Below are 20874 nucleotides of genomic sequence, written 5' to 3' on the forward strand. Positions count from 1 at the left end.
ATGGGAGGCACAAGGTGAATATGTGGCCCGTGGATTCGGGCCACACATACTTTTGCAGTATGTGTGCTTGAACTCCCTTCACTTTCCCTGACATATTTGCACCATTATCATAGCCTTGACCACAGCAATCTGCTATGTCAATACCATGCCCTTCCAATGCACTCAAAATCATTACAGACATTTCACTGCCTGTCTTTCTAGCAAAGTCTTTAAATTCAAGACAATTGTAATTTTTTTCCCATTCACCTGTTCCCTGAACTTTATCTTTGTGTACATATCTCACCAATAATACATTTTGCTCAGTGTGGGAAATGTCTGGTGTTGCATCACATATAACCAAGTAGTAGATTGCATCTTCTCTTTCATCAAGTACTGTTTTCAAAACCCTTTGACCACATATTCCTATGAACTCGTTTTGTCTCTCAGGGCTGAGGTAATGAGTCAGTCGTGCTCATTTCTGTTTGTCCCTGACTTTCTGTAAGTGCTCACGTAAAAGCGGGTCATAATTTGACAACAGTTCAAGTAAGCCTAGGTAATGTACATTATGCACATCATCAAGATTGAGTGATTTTCCCCCAGAATGGCAGATTCCTAGATGCTAAGTACAGTGTCACATCCACAATCCTTTCTAGAAGTCTCTGTTTTTATACATTTCTGACCGGATTTGTTTCTGCAGCTGACTGTCTATACCTGTAGCTGTTGTAACAGTATGCTGCAGATTTTTCCTTTTCCAGTAACAGTTCTTGTGAGACACACCATCCTCATGCTCTGGCAGTTTGTCATACTTTCTCTGCCATTTCACTGATGATATATTTAGACATCCTTACTATTCAGAGAACTGGGTGATGGTTTACTTTGCTCATGCGAAAAAAGAACACATGGAATGCAATATAATGCCTTTACACTCTTACTATAACGAAGCCAGTCTCTCCGCACCTTTTCTCTTCCGTTTGCTGACTTACTATACTGTAAATAGTTGGGGAATGGCTTGCCTTCTGAGTCTGGGGGCATGATTTTATACAGTTCTGTCTCCTCACCACACCTGTTGGCTAGTCTGCGAACAATAGCTTCCCTTTCATGGTCTTGTACTTTCTCTGGCCACAGTGCTGGATCCTCTAAAACCTCATCTTCCTCACTTTGAATCTGTCCATACTCTTCCTTTCCCTTACCTGGTGTTCAATCTCTTCTGTCACTCCTTCACTGGCACTGCTGCTACTCTTTAACTCCTCCTCCTGCTCCCTGCATCAGAGTCTGTCTGATAGCTTTCTGCTGACATTCTGCCTACCTGGGGCTCTCTAGGCACTAGGAAGTGAGTAAACAAAGGGAATTTTAGGTTTAATGTTCGCTCCTACAAAGGTTACCATACAAAACATCTATAGTATACATATCAAATATAATACATATTTTACTGTGTCTAAGTTATCATGTGCCTAACTTTACAATTAAAAAATGGTCTAGTTATGCTGCTGCTGCTCCAAAACAACTGGCTCACCTCCCAGGTCTGCTTCATGTAGTAGACACATGTTGGGATCTGTCTACAGCAGTAGTAGTAGTAGCATCTACAGTATGGATAGGTAGGCTACATGTTAGGTTTTAATTTTAGTCTAGCTAGCTAACAAATATCACGCAAATATTGGGGAATACAGTTCTAATAATATCTAAATAATAGCTAATTAGCTAGCAATAGCTGGTAGTGGTAGCTCATCATCATGTTAATAATTACTGCTCTGGCCGAGTGAGTCCACGGTAGGCAGCTACCTGTAGCTAGCAAGCTATGTAGCTAGCTATATTTAGGCATGAATCATTAATGTTTTCCCCCCCTTAATGACACCCTTGGATGTACTGTGCTATGCTCTGCTTGCCACCAGTGTAATTATTTATGACCTTCCAATAATGGCAGTCAAGTAAAGTGTAATGTTAAAGACTAATATTCATAATAGTATTTTTTCTGGTGTCAAAAAGGAACACAAATTGAAGGCAGATCTTAAACATGAGATCGTCCAGAGGAAGAAGGAAATTTACTCTTCGCTCATCAAGTCAATCATGACCTCCATGCTCCCCTCCTATACAGGTCAGTCTGTCAGTATCATACTGTCACTATAATTACCTTTTAATATGCATGTCAATAGCAATCATAAAACAATAGTTCCACAAATTTAGAAATGTTTTCCTTAACCCTGAAAACAATCTGTGCACAAGGAGTGACTGCAATACACACTTTAGTTCTGTTCAACTAGCCACTGCCAGCAAATTATGATTTGGGCATGATATTTTAAACATGGTAAATGGTTGAGATTTGTTTTATGTCTGAAAAATGCTTAAATAGTTTTTTGGCCGTTGATAGTTTAACAAAGCAAAAAGGGTGGATTGCAGTAGTAAGGAAAAATCACTAAATACTGTATGTCAATTGGCTGAACTATGCCTTTAACAATCATTGGATAGCAATGACCCAGTGACCTCATAACCATAACTTTATATAACTTACTTTGTAAACTTTTTTTCTGATTTTTAGAGGCTTCAAATGTACATGGGAAAGGATCCCTAAAAAGAATGCAGGACATTCTCGAGAGTCACATTGAGTCATCAAAGAGCACCATGTTCCACGATGCTAAGGGGAAGATGCTGACGCTCCTAACCACGCTCAGCGTAGGATACTTATGTCACTGTTCCAATTCAATTATTGAAGTATTAATATGGGCACCATAGGTCTTATGCTCGACACACTCAGTTTACCACAAAACACCAGATAATTCCCAAAAAGAGTAGAACCAGCTCACCTGCATTTAAAATTTGATTTGACTTTTGAAAACAGGTAATGTAACAGAGTTCAGTTCACGTAAGAGTTTCATAGCGAATCATGTTTCAGAACAGGCCGCAGGGGACACAAGGTGCTCGCGAATGGGTTTAGAATTGTGAAATATTGACAAGTGGCAGTTGGTATGCAAGTGCGCATCGTCTCAATTCTAATTTTGTCCAAAACAGTGGCAGACTGGAGTGATCACTATCAAACACATCAGCAAGTGGCCTCTCCATAAAGGACTTAGGGGATACGTGTTCTTTCAACATAAGACAAGACATCGCCAATGTTAACAAGTCCGAGGTGCTGCATAATGGGCAGTTCTCTCTCACGGTTTGCTGCAATGATTGGATAGAGTGAATCAACACAGCTGTTTTTTCGTACAGATAATTATCCCTAGGCATAAACAATCCTGTGTTAGAGTATCAGGTTGGCATTATTTTAATCCAAATCCAACCCTAATGTAAATTGTTGTCAAGGGGTGTACTAGAGGCGAAGTCAGGTGCAGGAGAGCAGAGTAATGTAAACAGGCGCACTTTTATTTTCGTTCCAAAAACACGAGAGCACTACATAAATCAAACGTACTCAAAACACGGAACATAAAAAGTAAAGCGCATAATAAAACACCACAATAACATGAAACAATTACACACAAATACATGATGGGAAACAGAGGGTTAAATTCAAGTAGATTGATTGGGGAAATGAAAACCAGACGTGTATAAGACAAGACAAATGGACATATGAAAAATGGAGCGGCGATGGCTAGAAAGCCGGTGACGTTGATCGCCGAACGAACAAGGAGAGGATCCAACTTCGGCGGAAGTCGTGACAGTACCCCCCCTTGACGCGCGGCTCCAGCGGCACACCGGCCTCGAGGACGACTCCGAGGACGAGGCGCAGGGCGATCCGGCCGGCGACGGTGAAACTCCCACAGTAGTTCAGGATCCAGAACATCTGCAACCGGAACCCAGCACATCTCCTCTGGCCCGTACCCCTCCCACTCCACAAGGTACTGAAGGCCCCCCACTCGAAGCCTCAAATCCAGGATGGAACGAACGATGTACGCCGGGGCCCCCTCGATGTCCAAAGGGGGCGGAGGGACCTCCCGCACCTCAGATTCCTGGAGCGGACCAGCAACCACCGGCCTGAGGAGAGACACATGGAACCAGGGGTTAATACGGTAATCGGGTGGAAGTTGTAATCTGTAACATACCTCGTTCACCCTCCTCAGGACTTTAAATGGCCCCACAAACCGCGGACCCAGCTTTCGGCAGGGCAGGCGGAGGGGCAGGTTACGGGTCGAGAGCCAGACCCGTCTCACTGCGGTGACGGAGCGCGCTGGTTTTCTGGCGACGCACGGCTCGCTGGAGATGGACACGGGCGGCCTCCCATGTCTCCTCCTCGCGCCTAAACCAGTCGTCCACCGCAGGAGTCTCGGTCTGACCCTGATGCCAAAACCTGAGGTAAGGCTGATCGAGACCCCCAGACGTTCCATGAACGCTCCACGTGAACTGGGGACCCCGATCCGACACTATATCCTCAGGCACCCCGTAGTGCCAGAAGACGTGATTGAATAGGGCTTCCGCAGTCTGTAGGGCCGTAGGAAGACCGGGCAGAGAGGGGGAGCCGACAGGACTTAGAAAAACGATCCACAACGACCAGGATCGTAGTGTTTCCCTGTGAAAGAGGAAGATCTGTTAGAAAATCCACTGACAGATGTGACCATGGTCGTTGTGGAACGGGTAAGGGATGTAACTTAACTCTGGGCAGGTGTCTCTGAGCCTTACACTGGGCACACACCGAGCAGGAGGAGACATAAACCCTCACGTCCTTAGCCAAAGTGGGCCACCAGTACTTCCCAGTCAGACAGCGCACCGTCCAACCGATCCCCGGATGACCAGAGGAGGGAGACGTGTGGGCCCAATAGATCAACTGGTCACGGACAGCAGACAGAAAGTACATGTGCCCAACGGGACACTGAAGGGGAGCGGGCACTGTACGCAACGCCTGCTCAATGTTCGCATCCAGCTCCCACACGACCGGCGCTAACAGGCAGGAGGCCGGGAGTCTGATCCATGGGCCGCTCCTCTGTGTCATACAGCCGGGACAGTGAGTCTGCCTTCTTATTCTGGGAACCTGGTCTGTAGGATAGGGTAAACACAAAATGGGTAAAGAACATGGCCCACCTTGCCTGATGAGGATTCAGTCTCCTCGCTGCCCGGATGTACTCCAGGTTGCGGGGGTCAGTCCAGATGAGGAAAGGGTGTTTAGCCCCCTCAAGCCAATGTCTCCACGCCTTCAACCACAGCCAACAACTCCCGGTCCCCCACATCATAGTTACACTCCGCTGGGCTGAGCTTCTTCGAGAAGAAAGCACAGGGGCGGAGTTTCGGTGGAGTGCTCCAGCGCTGTGAGAGCACGGCTCCTATCCCAGCCTCGGACGCGTCCACCTCCACTATGAATGCAAAGAGGGATCCGGATGGGCCAGCACGGGAGCCGAAGTAAACAGAGCTCTTAGCTGCCCAAAAGCCTTGTCCGCCTCAGCCAACCACTGCAACCTTACAGGACCCCCCTTCAGCAGTGAGGTAATGAGCGCAGCAACCTGGCCAAAACCCCGGATAAATCTCCGGTAGTAATTGGCAAACCCTAAAAATCGCTGCACATCCTTTACCGTGGTGGGAGTCGGCCAATTACGCATGGCTGCAATGCGGTCACTCTCCATCTCCACCCCTGATGTGGAAATGCGATACCCTAGGAAGGAGACGGCCTGCTGAAAGAACAGGCATTTCTCAGCCTTGACATACAGGTCATGCTCCAACAGTCGTCCAAGTACCTTGCGCACCAAGGACACATGCTCGGTGCGTGTAGCGGAGTATATCAGAATGTCATCGATATACACCACTACACCCTGCCCATGCAGGTCCCTGAAAATCTTGTCTACAAAAGGATTGGAAAACTGATGGAGCATTCATCAACCCGTACGGCATGACGAGGTACTCATAATGCCCTGTGGTGGTACACTGACCGCTGTCTTCCACTCGTCTCCCTCCCGGATACGCACCAGGTTATACGCACTCCTGAGATCCAGTTTTGTGAAGAAGCGCGCCCCATGCATTGACTCAATCGCCGTGGTGATAAGAGGTAGCGGGTAACTGTACCTCACAGTAATTTGATTGAGACCTCTATAGTCAATGCACGGGTGTAAACCTCCATCCTTCTTCACAAAAAAGAAACACGAGGCGGGTGAAGTAGAGGACCGAATATACCCCTGACGCAGGGATTCAGAGACATATGTATCCATATCCACCGTCTCCGCTTGCGACAGGGGATACACGTGACTCCTGGGAAGCGCAGCGTCTGCCAGGAGATTTATCGCACAATCCCCCCGTCGATGAGGTGGTAATTGATTTGCCTTCTTTTTACAGAAGGCGAGATCCAAATTGGCATATTCTGGGGGGATGTGCACGGTGGAGACTTGGTCTGGACTTTCCACCGTGGTAGCACCAACGGAAACCCCTACACACCTCCCTGAGCACTCTCGCGAACACCCCGTGAGATCCCTCTGTTGCCAGGAAATAGTGGGGTTATGCAGAGCCAACCAGGGAAGGCCTAGTACCACAGGAAACGCAGGAGAGTCAATGAGGAAGAGACCGATTCTGCTCATGATTCCTTTGCATAACCATGGCCAAGGAGATGGTGGCCTCCTTGATTAGCCCAGACCCTAATGGTCGACTATCTAGAGCATGTACCGGGGAGGGTCTAACAATAGGAAAATGGGGATCCCTAACCTAATGGCTAATGCTCTGTCGATAGAATTCCCAGCTGCGCCTGAATCGACGGGCGCCTTATGCTGGGAATGTGGGGAAAACTCAGGGAAACAAACAGGCACAAACAGTTGATCAACAGAGGACTCTGGATGAGTGTGGTGCAAACTCACCTGGGGTGACGCCAGAGTGCCCTGCCTGTTGCCTCGACCCAGAGGAACCAACACGGCACCGACCGGCAGTGTGTCCTCTGCGGCCACAGATGGCACACGTGATGGCTCCTCCTCCAGTCTCCCTATGAGCAGCCCCTCCTAACTCCATGGGCACCGGAGCGGGGGTGCTGGAAGATGGAACCGACAGAGCCCCCTCTGGACGTCCGCAGGTGAACAGCAGGTTATCCAACCAGATGGACAAATCCACCAGTTGGTCAAAGGAAATGGTGGCATCCCTGCAGGCCAGCTCACGTCGGACGTCCTCTCATAGGCTGCATCGATAGTGGTCAATGAAGGCCCTGTCTTTCTAGCCTGCTCCGGCGGCCAAGGTCCGGATTTCCAGGGCGAAGTCCTGGGCGCTCCTCGTCCCCTGCCTCAAATGGAAGAGCCTTTCCCCCGCCGCTCTGCCCTCGGGTGGATGGTCAAAGACGGCCCGGAAGCGACGGGTGAACTCCTCAAAGTGGTCTGACGCCGTGTCTCCTTCTCTCCACACGGCGTTTGCCCACTCCATCGCTCTTCCTGTGAGGCAGGAGACGAGGGCAGCCACTCTCTCCCTTCCTGAGGGAGCTGGGTGCACAGTGGCCAGGTAGAGGTCCAGTTGTAACAGGAATCCCTGGTGCTGCTGTTCCATCATACTCCCTGGGAAGGGAGGGACGCATCCCACTGGAATTCTTTCCGGATGGAACGGGTGGAGACAACCCCGGTTGTGCTGGTCGAGGGACTGGAGAGACTTCCTGTCTCTCCCAGCGGTCCATGGTCTGGACAACGCGATCCATCATGGCACCAAGATGTTGTAACATGGCCGAATGTTCCTGGATGCGCTCCTCGACTCCTCTAACCGGGCTACCTGCTCCTGCTGACTCAATAGAGTTGTGTAATTCTGTCAAGGGGTGTACTAGAGGCGAAGTCAGGTGCAGGAGAGCAGAGTACAGGAGAGCAGAGTAATGTTAACAGGCGCACTTTTATTTTCGTTCCAAAAACACGAGAGCACTACATAAATCAAACGTACTCAAAACACGGAACATAACAAAAGTAAAGCGCGTAATATAACACCACAACAACACATAAATACATGATAGAGAACAGAGGATTAAATGCAAGTAGATTGATTGGGGAAATGAAAACCAGGTGTGTATGGGACAAGACAAATGGGCATATGAAAAATGGAGCGGCGATGGCTAGAAAGCCGGTGACGTTGATCGCCGCCCGAACAAGGAGAGGGGCCGACATCGGCGGAAGTCGTGATGACCTCAATTACACAAATCTCACAAAACTCTGTTTTGGAATGTACTCTATAGTTTTTGCATCCAGTTTCCCTTTTAAAACTGAGGGACAAATTTAAATTTGCACACTTGAAGTCTGAATCATCTATAAGTAACTTCATTAAGTTACACAATCAATTTTTAGATACTTTAGGATGATTTGGACAGGAAGACCGAAAACGCTAATATTGGTACCATTGACTAACATCATGCCACGAATGCAAAAAACTTTAGCATTGAAACAGTGGCCAGTGGTAATTAAAACAAATGCATGGATTGCTGTCATACCTTGCCCATAGACTGCTTACAAGGTAAGGAGACCAATATGTAATTTTGTAATTTGGGTGAACCATCATTTAAAATCTTCCTAGATGTCGGACAAACATGACGTGGAACACGCCAAAATAGAGATTGTCTCAGAGAAAACACAATTATTTGAATGAAAACACACTATTTGAATTTGTTACATGGTTTGGTTTAGCAAGTGTGTAGGTGTATGTGATCAGCTGTTAAATTATATGTTTAATGAAAATGTACACACAATGTCATAAGGATATAAAAATATGTTTGTGGCAGGACCCCAGTACTGTCAAAATTATAAAATACAAAAGGTCCTTGGAATTCTGATCTTCTTTAAAAAAAACGGAAGAAAATGTTTATTACGTCTCCTTTTTACTTCCATTAGGAATACATTGTGCAGGAAATAAGGTCTAAACTAAAAGAAGCTATGAAGCAGTCACTCCACAATGAGCTACCCCTCCCAGGTAAATCAAATACACTTGTTTCCATCACATTTTGGATTGGATGCTGTCTGTATGCTTCAAATACATATATAATATTCCAGGTTATACATGTATAATTTCCAGCTGAAAATGCCAATTACAATACCAAATGTCAATGACATACCAGTAGTAGTAGTAAAGGACGGAAAATCATGTTAGTGAGTGGTTAAAGTAAGTGTTAGGGTAAGGTTAGAAAAACTAAAACCCCCCAAAAATAATGTATTTTCTTTGTTACAGATATATCTGAGCACTATGAGATAGTGAAGAGCGCCTATGAAAAAATGATGGGTAAACCCATCACAGATGTTGAAGATGAGAAATGGTAAAGACTCACTGCTCCACATAAAACCATACATTAGAAAGTCCGAAACAAAGTAGGTTCAATCCATAACACTGATGAGCCGCGCTTTAAAACTTCTCTAGGATGGGTGGGACGGTAGCGTCCAACATCCTGACCAACATCCAGTGAAAGTGCAGGGAGCCAAAGTCAAACTACAGAATTGTAAATATTTAACAATCTTGAAAATACACATGCAATATGTCAAAATAAAGCTTAACTTCTTGTTAATCCAGCCGCGGTGTCAGATTTCAAAAAGGCTTTACGGCGAAAGGAAACCATGCGATTATCTGAGGACAGCGCCCAGCACACAAATGCATAGCAATCATTTTCAACCAGGCAGGTGGGGACACAAGTCAGAAATAAAGATATAATTCATGCCTTACCTTTGAAGAGCTTCTTCTATTGGCACTCCAAAAGGTCTCAGTTACATTACAAATGGTCCTTTTTTTTGCTAAATAAATTTTTTATATCCATAAATACTCAGTTTAGCTGGCGGGCTTCAGTCAATAATCCACTCGGTTTCCATCGGTCAAAATGAATCCCAAACGTTACCAATAAACTTATCCAAACAAGTCAATCAACGTTTATAATCAATCCTTAGGTACCCTAATACTCAAATAAACAATTCAATTTAAGACTGAGAATCGTTATTGTCTTTACTGGAGATAAACAAAAAGAACGCGCTTGGAAACACTGCGCACGGAAACACTGCAGCCAAAATGGGAGCCCTTAGAATGATGAATAATTTTGTATTGTATTTTATTTGACCCACAATTTCGATCTTGTCTCATCGCTGCAACTCCCCAAAGGGCTCGGGAGGCGAAGGTCAAGTCATGTGTTCTCCGAAACATGACCCGCCAAACCGCGCTTCTTAACACCCGGAAACCAGCCACACCAATGTGTCGGAGGAAACATCGTTCAACTGACGACCGAGGTCAGCCTGCAGGCACCGGCCCGCCACAAGAGCGAGATGAGCCAAGTAAAGCCCCCACGGCGAAACCCCCCCGAACCCGGACGATGCCGGGCCAATTGTGCGCCGCCCTATGGGACACCCGATCACGGCCGTTTGTGATACAGGATCGAACCCGAGTCTGTAGTGACGCCATTTGGTAGGCCCCACCAAAACGTAATTTATAACTCAAATACTGCAAGGATTTTTTTATTTTATTACTATAAAAATAAAGCTTCCCTCCCGGACAAGTATTGTCCCGACTTTGAAGAATCCCTGAACTGATTCCCTGCTATTCTACAAAGTTTGCCATGAGGATGAGAGAAAATGTTGCAGTTTTAAAGCTAGTTTTCTGAAATTGTCTTTACTTTTAAATCGCGCTATAACACTGATCTTCCGAAATACAGACTGAATTTTGCCCTAAGCTGTCAAAAGTCCAAGTAAACTATAATGTTGTGGTTTTTGTTTTTCAGAGTTGATGGAAAGTGACTAGACAGTGGCATTTATACCATTATGATTTTGTATTCTTAAGTATGTCTGTGTTGTCCTCTATAAAGAGTCTGAATGAATTTCCTTTACAATTAGCTTACTGGTCTTTTATTTATTTATTTAGTATTTATTCTGAGTTCAATTACTTACAGAACTTATTTTTTTATCATTTTAGTCTCCTAGAACACACCTCGGGGAAGGAAATGACATCTGAGCAGGTAACTGCCAAAATAAAGGTAACACCAACATAAAGTGTCTTAATAGGACAGCTTGGCATAGATTCTACAAGTGTCTGGAACTCTATTGGTGGAATCCAACACCATTTTCACACAGAAAATTCCATAAATTGGTGTTTTGTTGATAGTGGTAGAAAACGTAGACTCAGGCGCCGCTCCAGAATCTCCCATAAGTGTTCAATTGGGTTGAGATCTGGTGACTGAGACAGACATGACATATGGTTTACATCGTTTTCATGCTCATCAAACCATTCAGTAACCACTCGTGCCCTGTGGATGGGAGCATTGTCATCCCATTGTCATCCATAGCTATGGTAGCCAAAAATAATGGTGAAAATAATTTGTAATTTCTTTATTTTATTTCCCCATTATTTAATCAGGTAGGCTAGTTGAGAACAAGTTCTCATTTACAACTGCAACAACACAAACAACAACACAGAGTTACACATGGAATAAACAAACATGCAATCATGCAGTCAATAATACAATAGAAAATGTCTATATACAGTGTGTGCAAATGAAGTAGGATAAGGGAGGTAAAGGCAATAAATAGACCATAGTAGCAAGATAATTACAATATAGCAATTAAACACTGGAGTGATAGATGTGCAGAAGATGAGTGTGCAAGTAGAGATACTGGGGTGCAAAGGAGCAAAATAAATAACAGTATGGGGAGGAGGTAGTTGGTTGGGCTATTTACAGATGGGCTATGTACAGGTGCATTGATCTGTGAGCTGCGTTGACAGCTGGTGCTTAAAGTTAGTGAGGGAGATATGAGTCTCCAGCTTCAGTGATTTTTGCAGTTTGTTCCAGTCATTGGCAGCAGAGAACTGGAAGGAAAGGCAGCCAAATGAGGAATTGGCTTTGGGGGTGACCAGTGAGATATACCTGCTGGAGCACGTGCTACGGGTGGGTGGCGCTATGGTGACCAGTGAGCTGTGAGCTAGCAAAGCTATCAAAGACTTATAGATGACATGGAGCCAGTGGGTTTGGCGACGAATATGAAGCGAGGGCTAGCCAACAAGAGCGTACAGGTCGCAGTGGTGGGTAGTATATGGGGCTTGGTGACAAAACGGATGGCACTGTGATAGACTACATCCAATTTGTTGAGTAGAGTGTTGGAGGCTATTTTGTAAATGACATCGCCGAAATCAAGGATCGGTAGAATAGTCCGTTTTACAAGGGTATGTTTGGCAGCATGAGTGAAGGATGCTTTGTTTGTGAAATAGGATGCTGATTCTAGATTTAATTTTGGATTGGAGATGTTTAATATGAGTCTGGAAGGAGAGTTTACAGTCTAACCAGACACCTAGGTATTTGTATGCCACATATTCTAAATCAGAACCGTCCAGAGTAGTGATGCTGTACCGGCGGGCAGGTGTGGGCAGCGATCGGTTGAAGAGCATGCATTTAGTTTTACTTGCATTGAAGAGCTGTTGGAGGCCACGGAAGGAGAGTTGTATGGCATTGAAGCTCGTCTCGAGGTTTGTTAACACAGTGTCCAAAGAAGGGCCAGAAGTATACAAAATAGTGTCGTCTGCGTAGAGGTGGATCAGAGAATCACCAGCAGTATCATTGATGTATACAGAGAAAAGAGTCGGCCCGAGAATTGAACCCTGTGGCATCCCCATAGAGACTGCCAGAGGTCCGGACAACAGGCCCTCCAATTTGACACACTGAACTCTGTCTGTGAAGGAGTTGGTGAACCAGGCGAGGCAGTCATTTGAGAAACCAAGGCTGTTGAGTCTGCCGATAAGAATGTGGTGACTGACAGAGTCGAAAGCCTTGGCCAGGTCGAGGAATACAGCTGCACAGTATTGTCTCTTATCGATGGAGGTTATGATATCGTTTAAGACCTTGAGCATGGCTGCGGTGCACCCATGACCATCTCAGAAACCAGATTGCGTAGTGGAGAAGGTACGGTGGGATTCGAAATGGTCGGTGATCTGTTTGTTAACTTGGCTTTTGAAGACCTTAGAAACGCAGGGTAGGATAGATATTGGTCTGTAGCAATTTGGGTCTAGAGTGTCTCCCCTTTGAAGAGGGGGATGACCGCGGCAGCTTTCCAATCTTTGGGGATCTCAGACGATATGAAAGAGAGGTTGAACAGGCAAGTAATAGGGGTTGCAACAATTTCGGCGGATAATTTTAGAAAGAGAGGGTCCAGATTGTCTAGCACGGCTGATTTGTAGGGGTCCAGATTTTGCAGCTCTTTCAGAACATCAGCTATCTGGATTTGGGTGAAAGAGAAATGGGGAGGCTTGGGCAAGTTGCTGTGGGGGGTACAGGGCTGTTGACCGGGCTAGGGGTAGCCAGGTGTAAAGCAAGGCCAGCTGTAGAAAAATGCTTATTGAAATTCTCAATTATCATGGATTTATCAGTGGTGACAGTGTTTCCTAGCCTCAGTGCAGTGGGCAGCTGGGAGAAGGTGCTCTTATTCTCCATGGACTTTAGTGTCCCAGAACTTTTTGGAGTTTGTGCTACAGGATGCAAATATCTGTTTGAAAAAGCTAGCCTTAGCTTTCCTAACTGCCTGTGTATATTGGTTCCTAACTTCCCTGAAACATTGCATATCGTGGGGGCTATTCGATGCTAATGCAGTACGCCACAGGATGTTTTTGTGTGGGTCAAAGGCAGTCAGGTCTGAAGTGAACCAAGGGCTTTATCTGTTCCTGGCTCAAAAATGTTTGAATGGGGCATGCTTATTTAAGATAGTGAGGAAAGCATAACCAGGCATCCTCTACTGTCGGAATGAGGTCAATATCCTTCCAGGATACCCAGGCCAGGTCAATTAGAAAGGCCTGCTCGCTGAAGTGTTTTAGGGAGCGTTTGACAGTGATGAGGGGTGGTCGTTGGACCGCTGACCCATTACGGACGCAGGCAATGAGGCAGTGATCGCTGAGATCCTGGTTGAAGACAGCAGAGGTGTATTTAGAGGGCAGGTTGGTTAGGATGATATCTACGAGGGTGCCCGTGTTTACGGATTTGGGGTTGTACCTGGTAGGTTCATTGATAATTTGTGTGAGATTGAGGCCATCAAGCTTAGATTGTAGGATGTCCGGGATGTTAAGCATGTCCCAGTTTAGGTCACCTAACAGCACGAGCTCTGAAGATAGATGTGGGGCAATCAATTCACATATGGTGTCCAGGGCACAGCTGGGGGCAGAAGGTGGTCTATAGCAAGCGGCAACGGTGAGAGACTTGTTTCTGGAAAGGTTAATTTTTAAAAGTAGAAGCTCAAATTGTTTGGGCACAGACCTGGATAGTAAGACAGAACTCTGCAGGCTGTCCCTGCAGTAGATTGCAACTCCGCCCCCTTTGGCAGTTCTATTTTGTCGGAAAATGTTGTAGTTAGGGATGGAAATTTCAGGGTTTTTGGTGGTCTTCCTAAGCCAGGATTCAGACACAGCTAGGACATCCGGGTTGGCAGAGTGTGCTAAAGCAGTGAATAAAACAAACTTAAGGAGGAGGCTTCTAATGTTAACATGCATGGAACCAGTGCTTTTACGGTTACAGAAGTCAACAAATGAGAGCGCCTGGGGAATAGGAGTGGAGCTAGGCTCTGCAGGGCCTGGTTTAACCTCTACATCACCAGAGGAACAGAGGAGGAGTAGGATAAGGGTACGGTTAAAGGCTATAAGAACTGGTCGTCTAGTACATTCGGAACAGAGAGTAAAAGGAGCAGGTTTCTGGGCACTGTAGAATAGATTCAAGGCATAATGTACTGACAAAGGTATGGTAGGATGTGAATACAGTGGAGGTAAACCTATGCATTGAGTGAAGATGAGAGAGATATAGTCTCTAGAAACATAATTTAAACCAGGTGAGGTCACCGCATGTGTGGGAGGTGGAACTAAAGGGTTAGCTAAGGCGTATTGAGCAGAGCTAGAGGCTCTACAATGAAATAAGGCAATAATGACTAACCAAAACAGCAATGGACAAGGCATATTGACATTAGGGAGAGGATGTTAGGATGTTAGTGATATATCTTGTTTCTGTTTCACATCTTAAATGGTTTTAGAATCTCCCACCAGGTTTACCTTTAGGCTGTGTGATTCCCACCAACAGGTTCCACTAAGGAACAACAGGAAAGATGAGAAGAAAAAGAAGAAAAAGAAACAAAGGAAAAGGACGAAGGATGCAGGTAAAAGCCATCCTTGCTATAGGCTGTACTGCTTGTTCAAATAAAAAAAATTACGCAACCATTACTATACGAGTTGATGCTTTCTTCTGTACACTGTACTAAGTGGCTCTTTCAACTGAAATCCCAGATGCTGTGTTTGTGGATCAGCACAGGAGTACAATAATCAAGAGGGCCACATTGGTAATGGCTATTGCAGATGACCTACTGGGAGAGGACATGATCCAAGATGAAACGTATTCGGATATTGAGGCAGCCGAGACCAGTGAGAAAAAAATGAGAGTTCTGTACAAGGCTCTACGCTCAGGAGGACCAATGATTAAATCAGCCTTCTACACAGCTCTCCAAACTAATGAACCTAATCTTGTCAAGGACTTGGGTAAGAACAATATACTATTTACACCCTGTGATTACCCTAAAACATAGTTTGCATTGTGATGTACAGTACACGTCATATATTTTCCCATTCCTCTCCCATTTTAAGCTTCCCCCTGATGACAGACCTGGCTTGGGTTGGTCCTCATGTGCTGGACAATGGGCAGCAAGCAGTCTCACTGGCTGTGGGACTGCAGCAGAGTTACTATCCTCCTAATGCCCCTATAGGTGTTGGGGGATATAACCAACTAGCTCTATCATCCTTTTTTTGTTGTTGTGGCTTTATGTTTGTGGCAAACTGAAATCTGTACTCTTGCAATATGCTATAGCCTAGTACTTTGTTTTCCTCAGAATGTTTTGTGTGTTTTGTTTTTATCAAACCCATCTTTAGTGTTCTTACTGTATGTGTGGTGGGAAAGGGACAACCCAAAACTGGTTAAGTATGATGTTAGTTAAAAAATTGTACATGCATAAATACTTGAGGACAACAGAGGGACAAACAGGTTGAGTAGCATATATGCTTGTTAATTGATTTATGCATTATTTTAAATATTTGGTATATAATACAATCATGTTATGTGGAAAAGTTTGTCACAATTTATTTGACCAGAGGACAATACCAGAGGAAACAGTGCCATGAAGTAATGTGCAACCCAAGATAAAATGTTGATCATGTCTGTAACATTTTATTTTAGATGTGAGCTTGATTATACCAATGAATTGTGTGTATCTCTGTTGTAGCTTAACTTCTGATTTTATTATGGCGCATGGTTCATTTCATCATTCATTCTGTTCAGTCAAAGTCATCTCTATATCATCATTATATCTTCAACTCCTTTTACATTTTATGTTTCTGAGTTGAATGTCACATTGTTTCATTCTTTCCTCAATAAAAATACATGTTAAAAGTACCATAGAAATAATATATATCTCACATGAATACTACACAGTCAATTTAAATATCAACATTTAATATGATTGGTGATTCTGCAATAAATACATCATGCATAGGCCTATAAACAGGAAACATTTACAAAATGTATTGTATTAAACAAATTACAAAAAAAAGTCAGCAATGACGATCTATATACAACAACAACAACAACAGAAATCCTTCACTGCTACATAAGGCTATGTATGGTGACGTAGTGTGGTGACGTAGTGCTGCTTAAGCAGATAAATGAGCCAGTAATTAATATACAAATCCCCCTAGAAAAGTACTCCAGGTCAGTATCAAAGTCTCTCCCAGAATGACTCGTTAATTACATGTTAGTTTTGGCTACACTGGTTCATGAAAAGCCCCAGAATTGCAAGAAGATTTGCCTGGCTAACACGCTCATACCACAAGCTCTCCTCTCACTGTGTACCACGTGGGCCTGTGCGTCAGCCAGGCTACAAGAAGACTGCTGTGAGATAAGGATGTTATAGTTACTGCGCACTGGAGAGTTACTTTGGTTATCATCGTTAATGTTTTCTCTGTAAACCCTCTTATATACACTGGCAGCTTTCAGATAGCTCAGTCATGTTTATATGTGAAAGGCAGCTACATTTCTGTGTGTGGGATCTTCTAATCTAAAGGATCTCCAAAGACATAGGCCTGTCTGTCAGCGACAGCTCCAACATGCAGGTTAACCGACCATCTGAAACCAAAGCATGGTTCTATTGGTACAGTGTAAAATAAACACAAAAATATTGCTTTCAATAGTAAATGTTCTGTCATTTGGCCTTGACGTTTCTCAGCAAAACACATTGATGTATTAAAACGGCACACACCACACACAAACCACTTTGAAATGTTACAGACTTCACACAGAGCAGAGATTGATAAAAGCCTTGAAAAGTTCAGCATCATGAACCAGAGGGAGAGAGTCCTCTAAGCCCTTCAACTGACAAAATGATATTAGAAATACATATCTTTAAAATACAATTTTTTACATGGCAACTATCTATGTGACTACCAGCAGGGTCATTTGACATTGTAAAGGCTACAATGGCTACAATACAATACAATAGCTAGGGATCACAGAACGATTATGTAAAGAGGAAGGGATATGTTTGTGTGTGTGTGCGTGTGCCTGCATACATGTGGGTGCGTGAACATGTGGGTGTGTGTGAGCAAGAAAGAGAAAAGGGCAGTTATAAAGGCATGTCCATTTCTCAGAACCAGTAGAAGAGTTCACTTCTCTTCCTTCATGGGAAACAATGACCTCTATCTCTGAGGTGTGTCTGTATCTGGAAAAACCCCAGAAGAGTGTTTTACTGCAGTACACACACCCCTCATTGTCTTATGTCAGATAGCGCGGGTTTTGTAAAGCACCTCCCTATTTCAAATAGTAATGGAAAAAATAGTAATATCACCCAATGCTTCAACCCAATGACATCCACCAAGGTAATGGTTTGAGTGTGTTAGTGAGAGGTCACGTGGGTAGCCATGTTTTGCAAGTTATTTTGCATTTGTTTTGGAACCGGGCTGCCTCCCAGGAGTGAGCCAGGTGCACAGTTCAAAGCCCATGGTGAAGTCAGCTCTAAACAAAAGTGAGGTAATTAAGCATGTGGAGTGACGAGTAGGCTTGTATATTCACACACAAAAGTAATTGCTTTTGATAAAAACGCTTTGTCTGCATTCCCAATGAAAACTATTTTAAAATGTAAACATATTTTATGGAAGAGATGTCTGTTTCTGGACGATGCACAATGCTGCCTTGTTGACGACATGAACGAGTGGCACAGATTACTGCTTGATTTGAGGAGGCTTTTGTCCATTTACGTCACGGCTGGCCCATGATGAGTACGCAACTCAGAGGCTAAAGGCTGTGTGTGATTATGATTATGTACAGTCAGATACAGTGGGGCAAAAGTATTTAGTCAGCCACCAATTGTGCAAGTTCTCCCACTTAAAAAGATGAGAGAGGCCTGTAATTTTCATCATATGTACTCAAGAAAATCACATTGTAGGATTTTTAATGAATTTATTTGCAAATTATGGTGGAAAATAAGTATTTGGTCAATAACAAAAGTTTATCTCAATACTTTGTTATATACCCTTTGTTGACAGAGGTCAAACGTTTTCTGTAAGTCTTCACAAGGTTTTCACACACTGTTGCTGGTATTTTGGCCCATTCCTCCATGCAGATCTCCTCTAGAGCAGTGATGTTTTGGGGCTGTTGCTGGGCAACACGGACTTTCAACTCCCTCCAAAGATTTTCTATGGGGTTGAGATCTGGAGACTGGCTAGGCCACTCCAGGACCTTGAAATGCTTCTTACGAAGCCACTCCTTCGTTGCCCGGGCGGTGTGTTTGGGATCATTGTCATGCTGAAAGACCCAGCCACGTTTCATCTTCAATGCCCTTGCTGATGGAAGGAGGTTTTCACTCAAAATCTCACGATACATGGCCCCATTCATTCTTTCCTTTACACGGATCAGTCGTCCTGGTCCCTTTGCAGAAAAACAGCCCCAAAGCATGATGTTTCCACCCCCATGCTTTCACAGTAGGTATGGTGTTCTTTGGATGCAACTCAGCATTCTTTGTCCTCCAAACACGACGAGTTGAGTTTTTACCAAAAAGTTATATTTTGGTTTCATCTGACCATATGACATTCTCCCAATCTTCTTCTGGATCATCCAAATGCTCTCTAGCAAACTTCAGACGGGCCTGGACATGTACTGGCTTAAGCAGGGGGACACGTCTGGCACTGCAGGATTTGAGTCCCTGGCGGCGTAGTGTGTTACTGATGGTAGGCTTTGTTACTTTGGTCCCAGCTCTCTGCAGGTCATTCACTAGGTCCCCCCGTGTGGTTCTGGGATTTTTGCTCACCGTTCTTGTGATCATTTTGACCCCACGGGAGCCCCAGATCGAGGGAGATTATCAGTGGTCTTGTATGTCTTCCATTTCCTAATAATTGCTCCCACAGTTGATTTCTTCAAACCAAGCTGCTTACCTATTGCAGATTCAGTCTTCACAGCCTGGTGCAGGTCTACAATTTTGTTTCTGGTGTCCTTTGACAGCTCTTTGGTCTTGGCCATAGTGGAGTTTGGAGTGTGACTGTTTGAGGTTGTGGACAGGTGTCTTTTATACTGATAACAAGTTCAAACAGGTGCCATTAATACAGGTAATGAGTGGAGGACAGAGGAGCCTCTTAAAGAAGAAGTTACAGGTCTGTGAGAGCCAGAAATCTTGCTTGTTTGTAGGTGACCAAATATTTATTTTCCACCATAATTTGCAAATAAATTCATAAAAAATCCTACAATGTGATTTTCTGGATTGTTTTTTCTCATTTTGTCTGTCATAGTTGAAGTGTACCTATGATGAAAATTACAGGCCTCTCTCATCTTTTTAAGTGGGAGAACTTGCACAATTGGTGGCTGACTAAATACTTTTTTCCCCCACTGTATATATACCCAATGAATGTCTACACATCCTTGCAGTCTTCACATTATGATGGCTTAAAATTAAATATCGGGAAAAATATAGAACATCTTCCAAATGAATTACAAACAAAAATATGAATATGTCTTGAATGCATATGTCTTCACACCCCAGAGTAAATACTTGGTGGAAGCACCTTTGGCAGCCGTCTCAGGGTTAGGTTTTCAGGAGACCGAGGAAGGTTTTCCTTTAACTTTTTACCTGGGCTTTGCTCCTTTTCTTTTCATCCTGACACACTCTGCAGTCCCTGCCTGTGACAAGCATACCCATGACATGATGCTGCCACGACAATACTTGAAAATACAGAGAGTTTCACTCTGTGTTGTGTTGTATTGGATTCGACTCAAACCTGTCATTTTTAATTTAGGCCAAAAAGTTAATTTATTTGCTACGTTGTCTTGCAGTGTTTAGACTTACATTTGAAATTTTAATAATTTAGCAGATGCTCTTATCCAGAGCAACTTACAGTTAGTGCATTCATTTTAAGATGGCTAGGGGAAACAACCACATATCTCAGTCATAGTAAGTACAAATGTTCCTCAATAAAGTAGATATCAGCAAAGTCAGTGCTAGTAAACAAGTCAAGTGTGAGTATTAATATTAGTTGGTCAACGGCAAAGGGGTCATTTAATTACCTGTTCGGCAGTCTTATGACTTGGGGGTAGAAGCTGTTAAGAAGTCTTTTGGACCTAGACATGGCGCTCCGGTACCGATTGCCGTGCGGTAGCAGAGAGAACAGTCTATGACTAGGGTGGCTGGAGTCTTTGGCAATTTTTAGGGCCTTCCTCTGACACCACCTGGTATAGAGGTCCTGGATGGCAGGAAGCTTGGCCCCAGTGATGTACTGGGCCGTACGCACTACGCTCTGTAGTGCCTTGCATTCGGAGGCCGAGCAGTTGCCATACCAGGCGGTGATGCAACCAGTCAGGATGCTCTCAATGGTGCAGCTGTATAACATTTTGAGGATGTGAGGACCAATGCCAAATCTTTTCAGTCTCCTGGGGGGGGGGGGGGGGGGGGTAGGCGTTGTCATGCCCTCTTCACGACTGATGTGTTTGGACCATGATAGTTTGTTGGTGATGTGGACAAAAAGGAA

At 44.3% G+C, this 20874-nt stretch overlaps 1 protein-coding gene across 1 annotated transcript in view; it reads left to right on the forward strand.

Annotated features, from left to right (window-relative positions):
• LOC129833661 (nuclear GTPase SLIP-GC-like) overlaps positions 1-16261 on the forward strand; it is a 41114-nt gene extending 24853 nt beyond the window's left edge. Inside the window, exons 16-23 of the mRNA XM_055898378.1 lie at positions 1963-2071; positions 2513-2646; positions 8724-8802; positions 9058-9142; positions 10774-10816; positions 14903-14978; positions 15106-15354; positions 15460-16261. Of these exons, the coding sequence (XP_055754353.1) occupies positions 1963-2071; positions 2513-2646; positions 8724-8802; positions 9058-9142; positions 10774-10816; positions 14903-14978; positions 15106-15354; positions 15460-15470 (786 nt within the window). The 3' untranslated portion in view covers positions 15471-16261. The remainder of the gene's footprint in view (positions 1-1962; positions 2072-2512; positions 2647-8723; positions 8803-9057; positions 9143-10773; positions 10817-14902; positions 14979-15105; positions 15355-15459) is intronic.
• Positions 16262-20874: the final 4613 nt, after the last annotated feature.

The sequence above is a fragment of the Salvelinus fontinalis genome, chromosome 34 (assembly GCF_029448725.1).
Source record: "Salvelinus fontinalis isolate EN_2023a chromosome 34, ASM2944872v1, whole genome shotgun sequence".
NCBI classification, from domain to species: Eukaryota; Metazoa; Chordata; class Actinopteri; order Salmoniformes; family Salmonidae; genus Salvelinus; species Salvelinus fontinalis.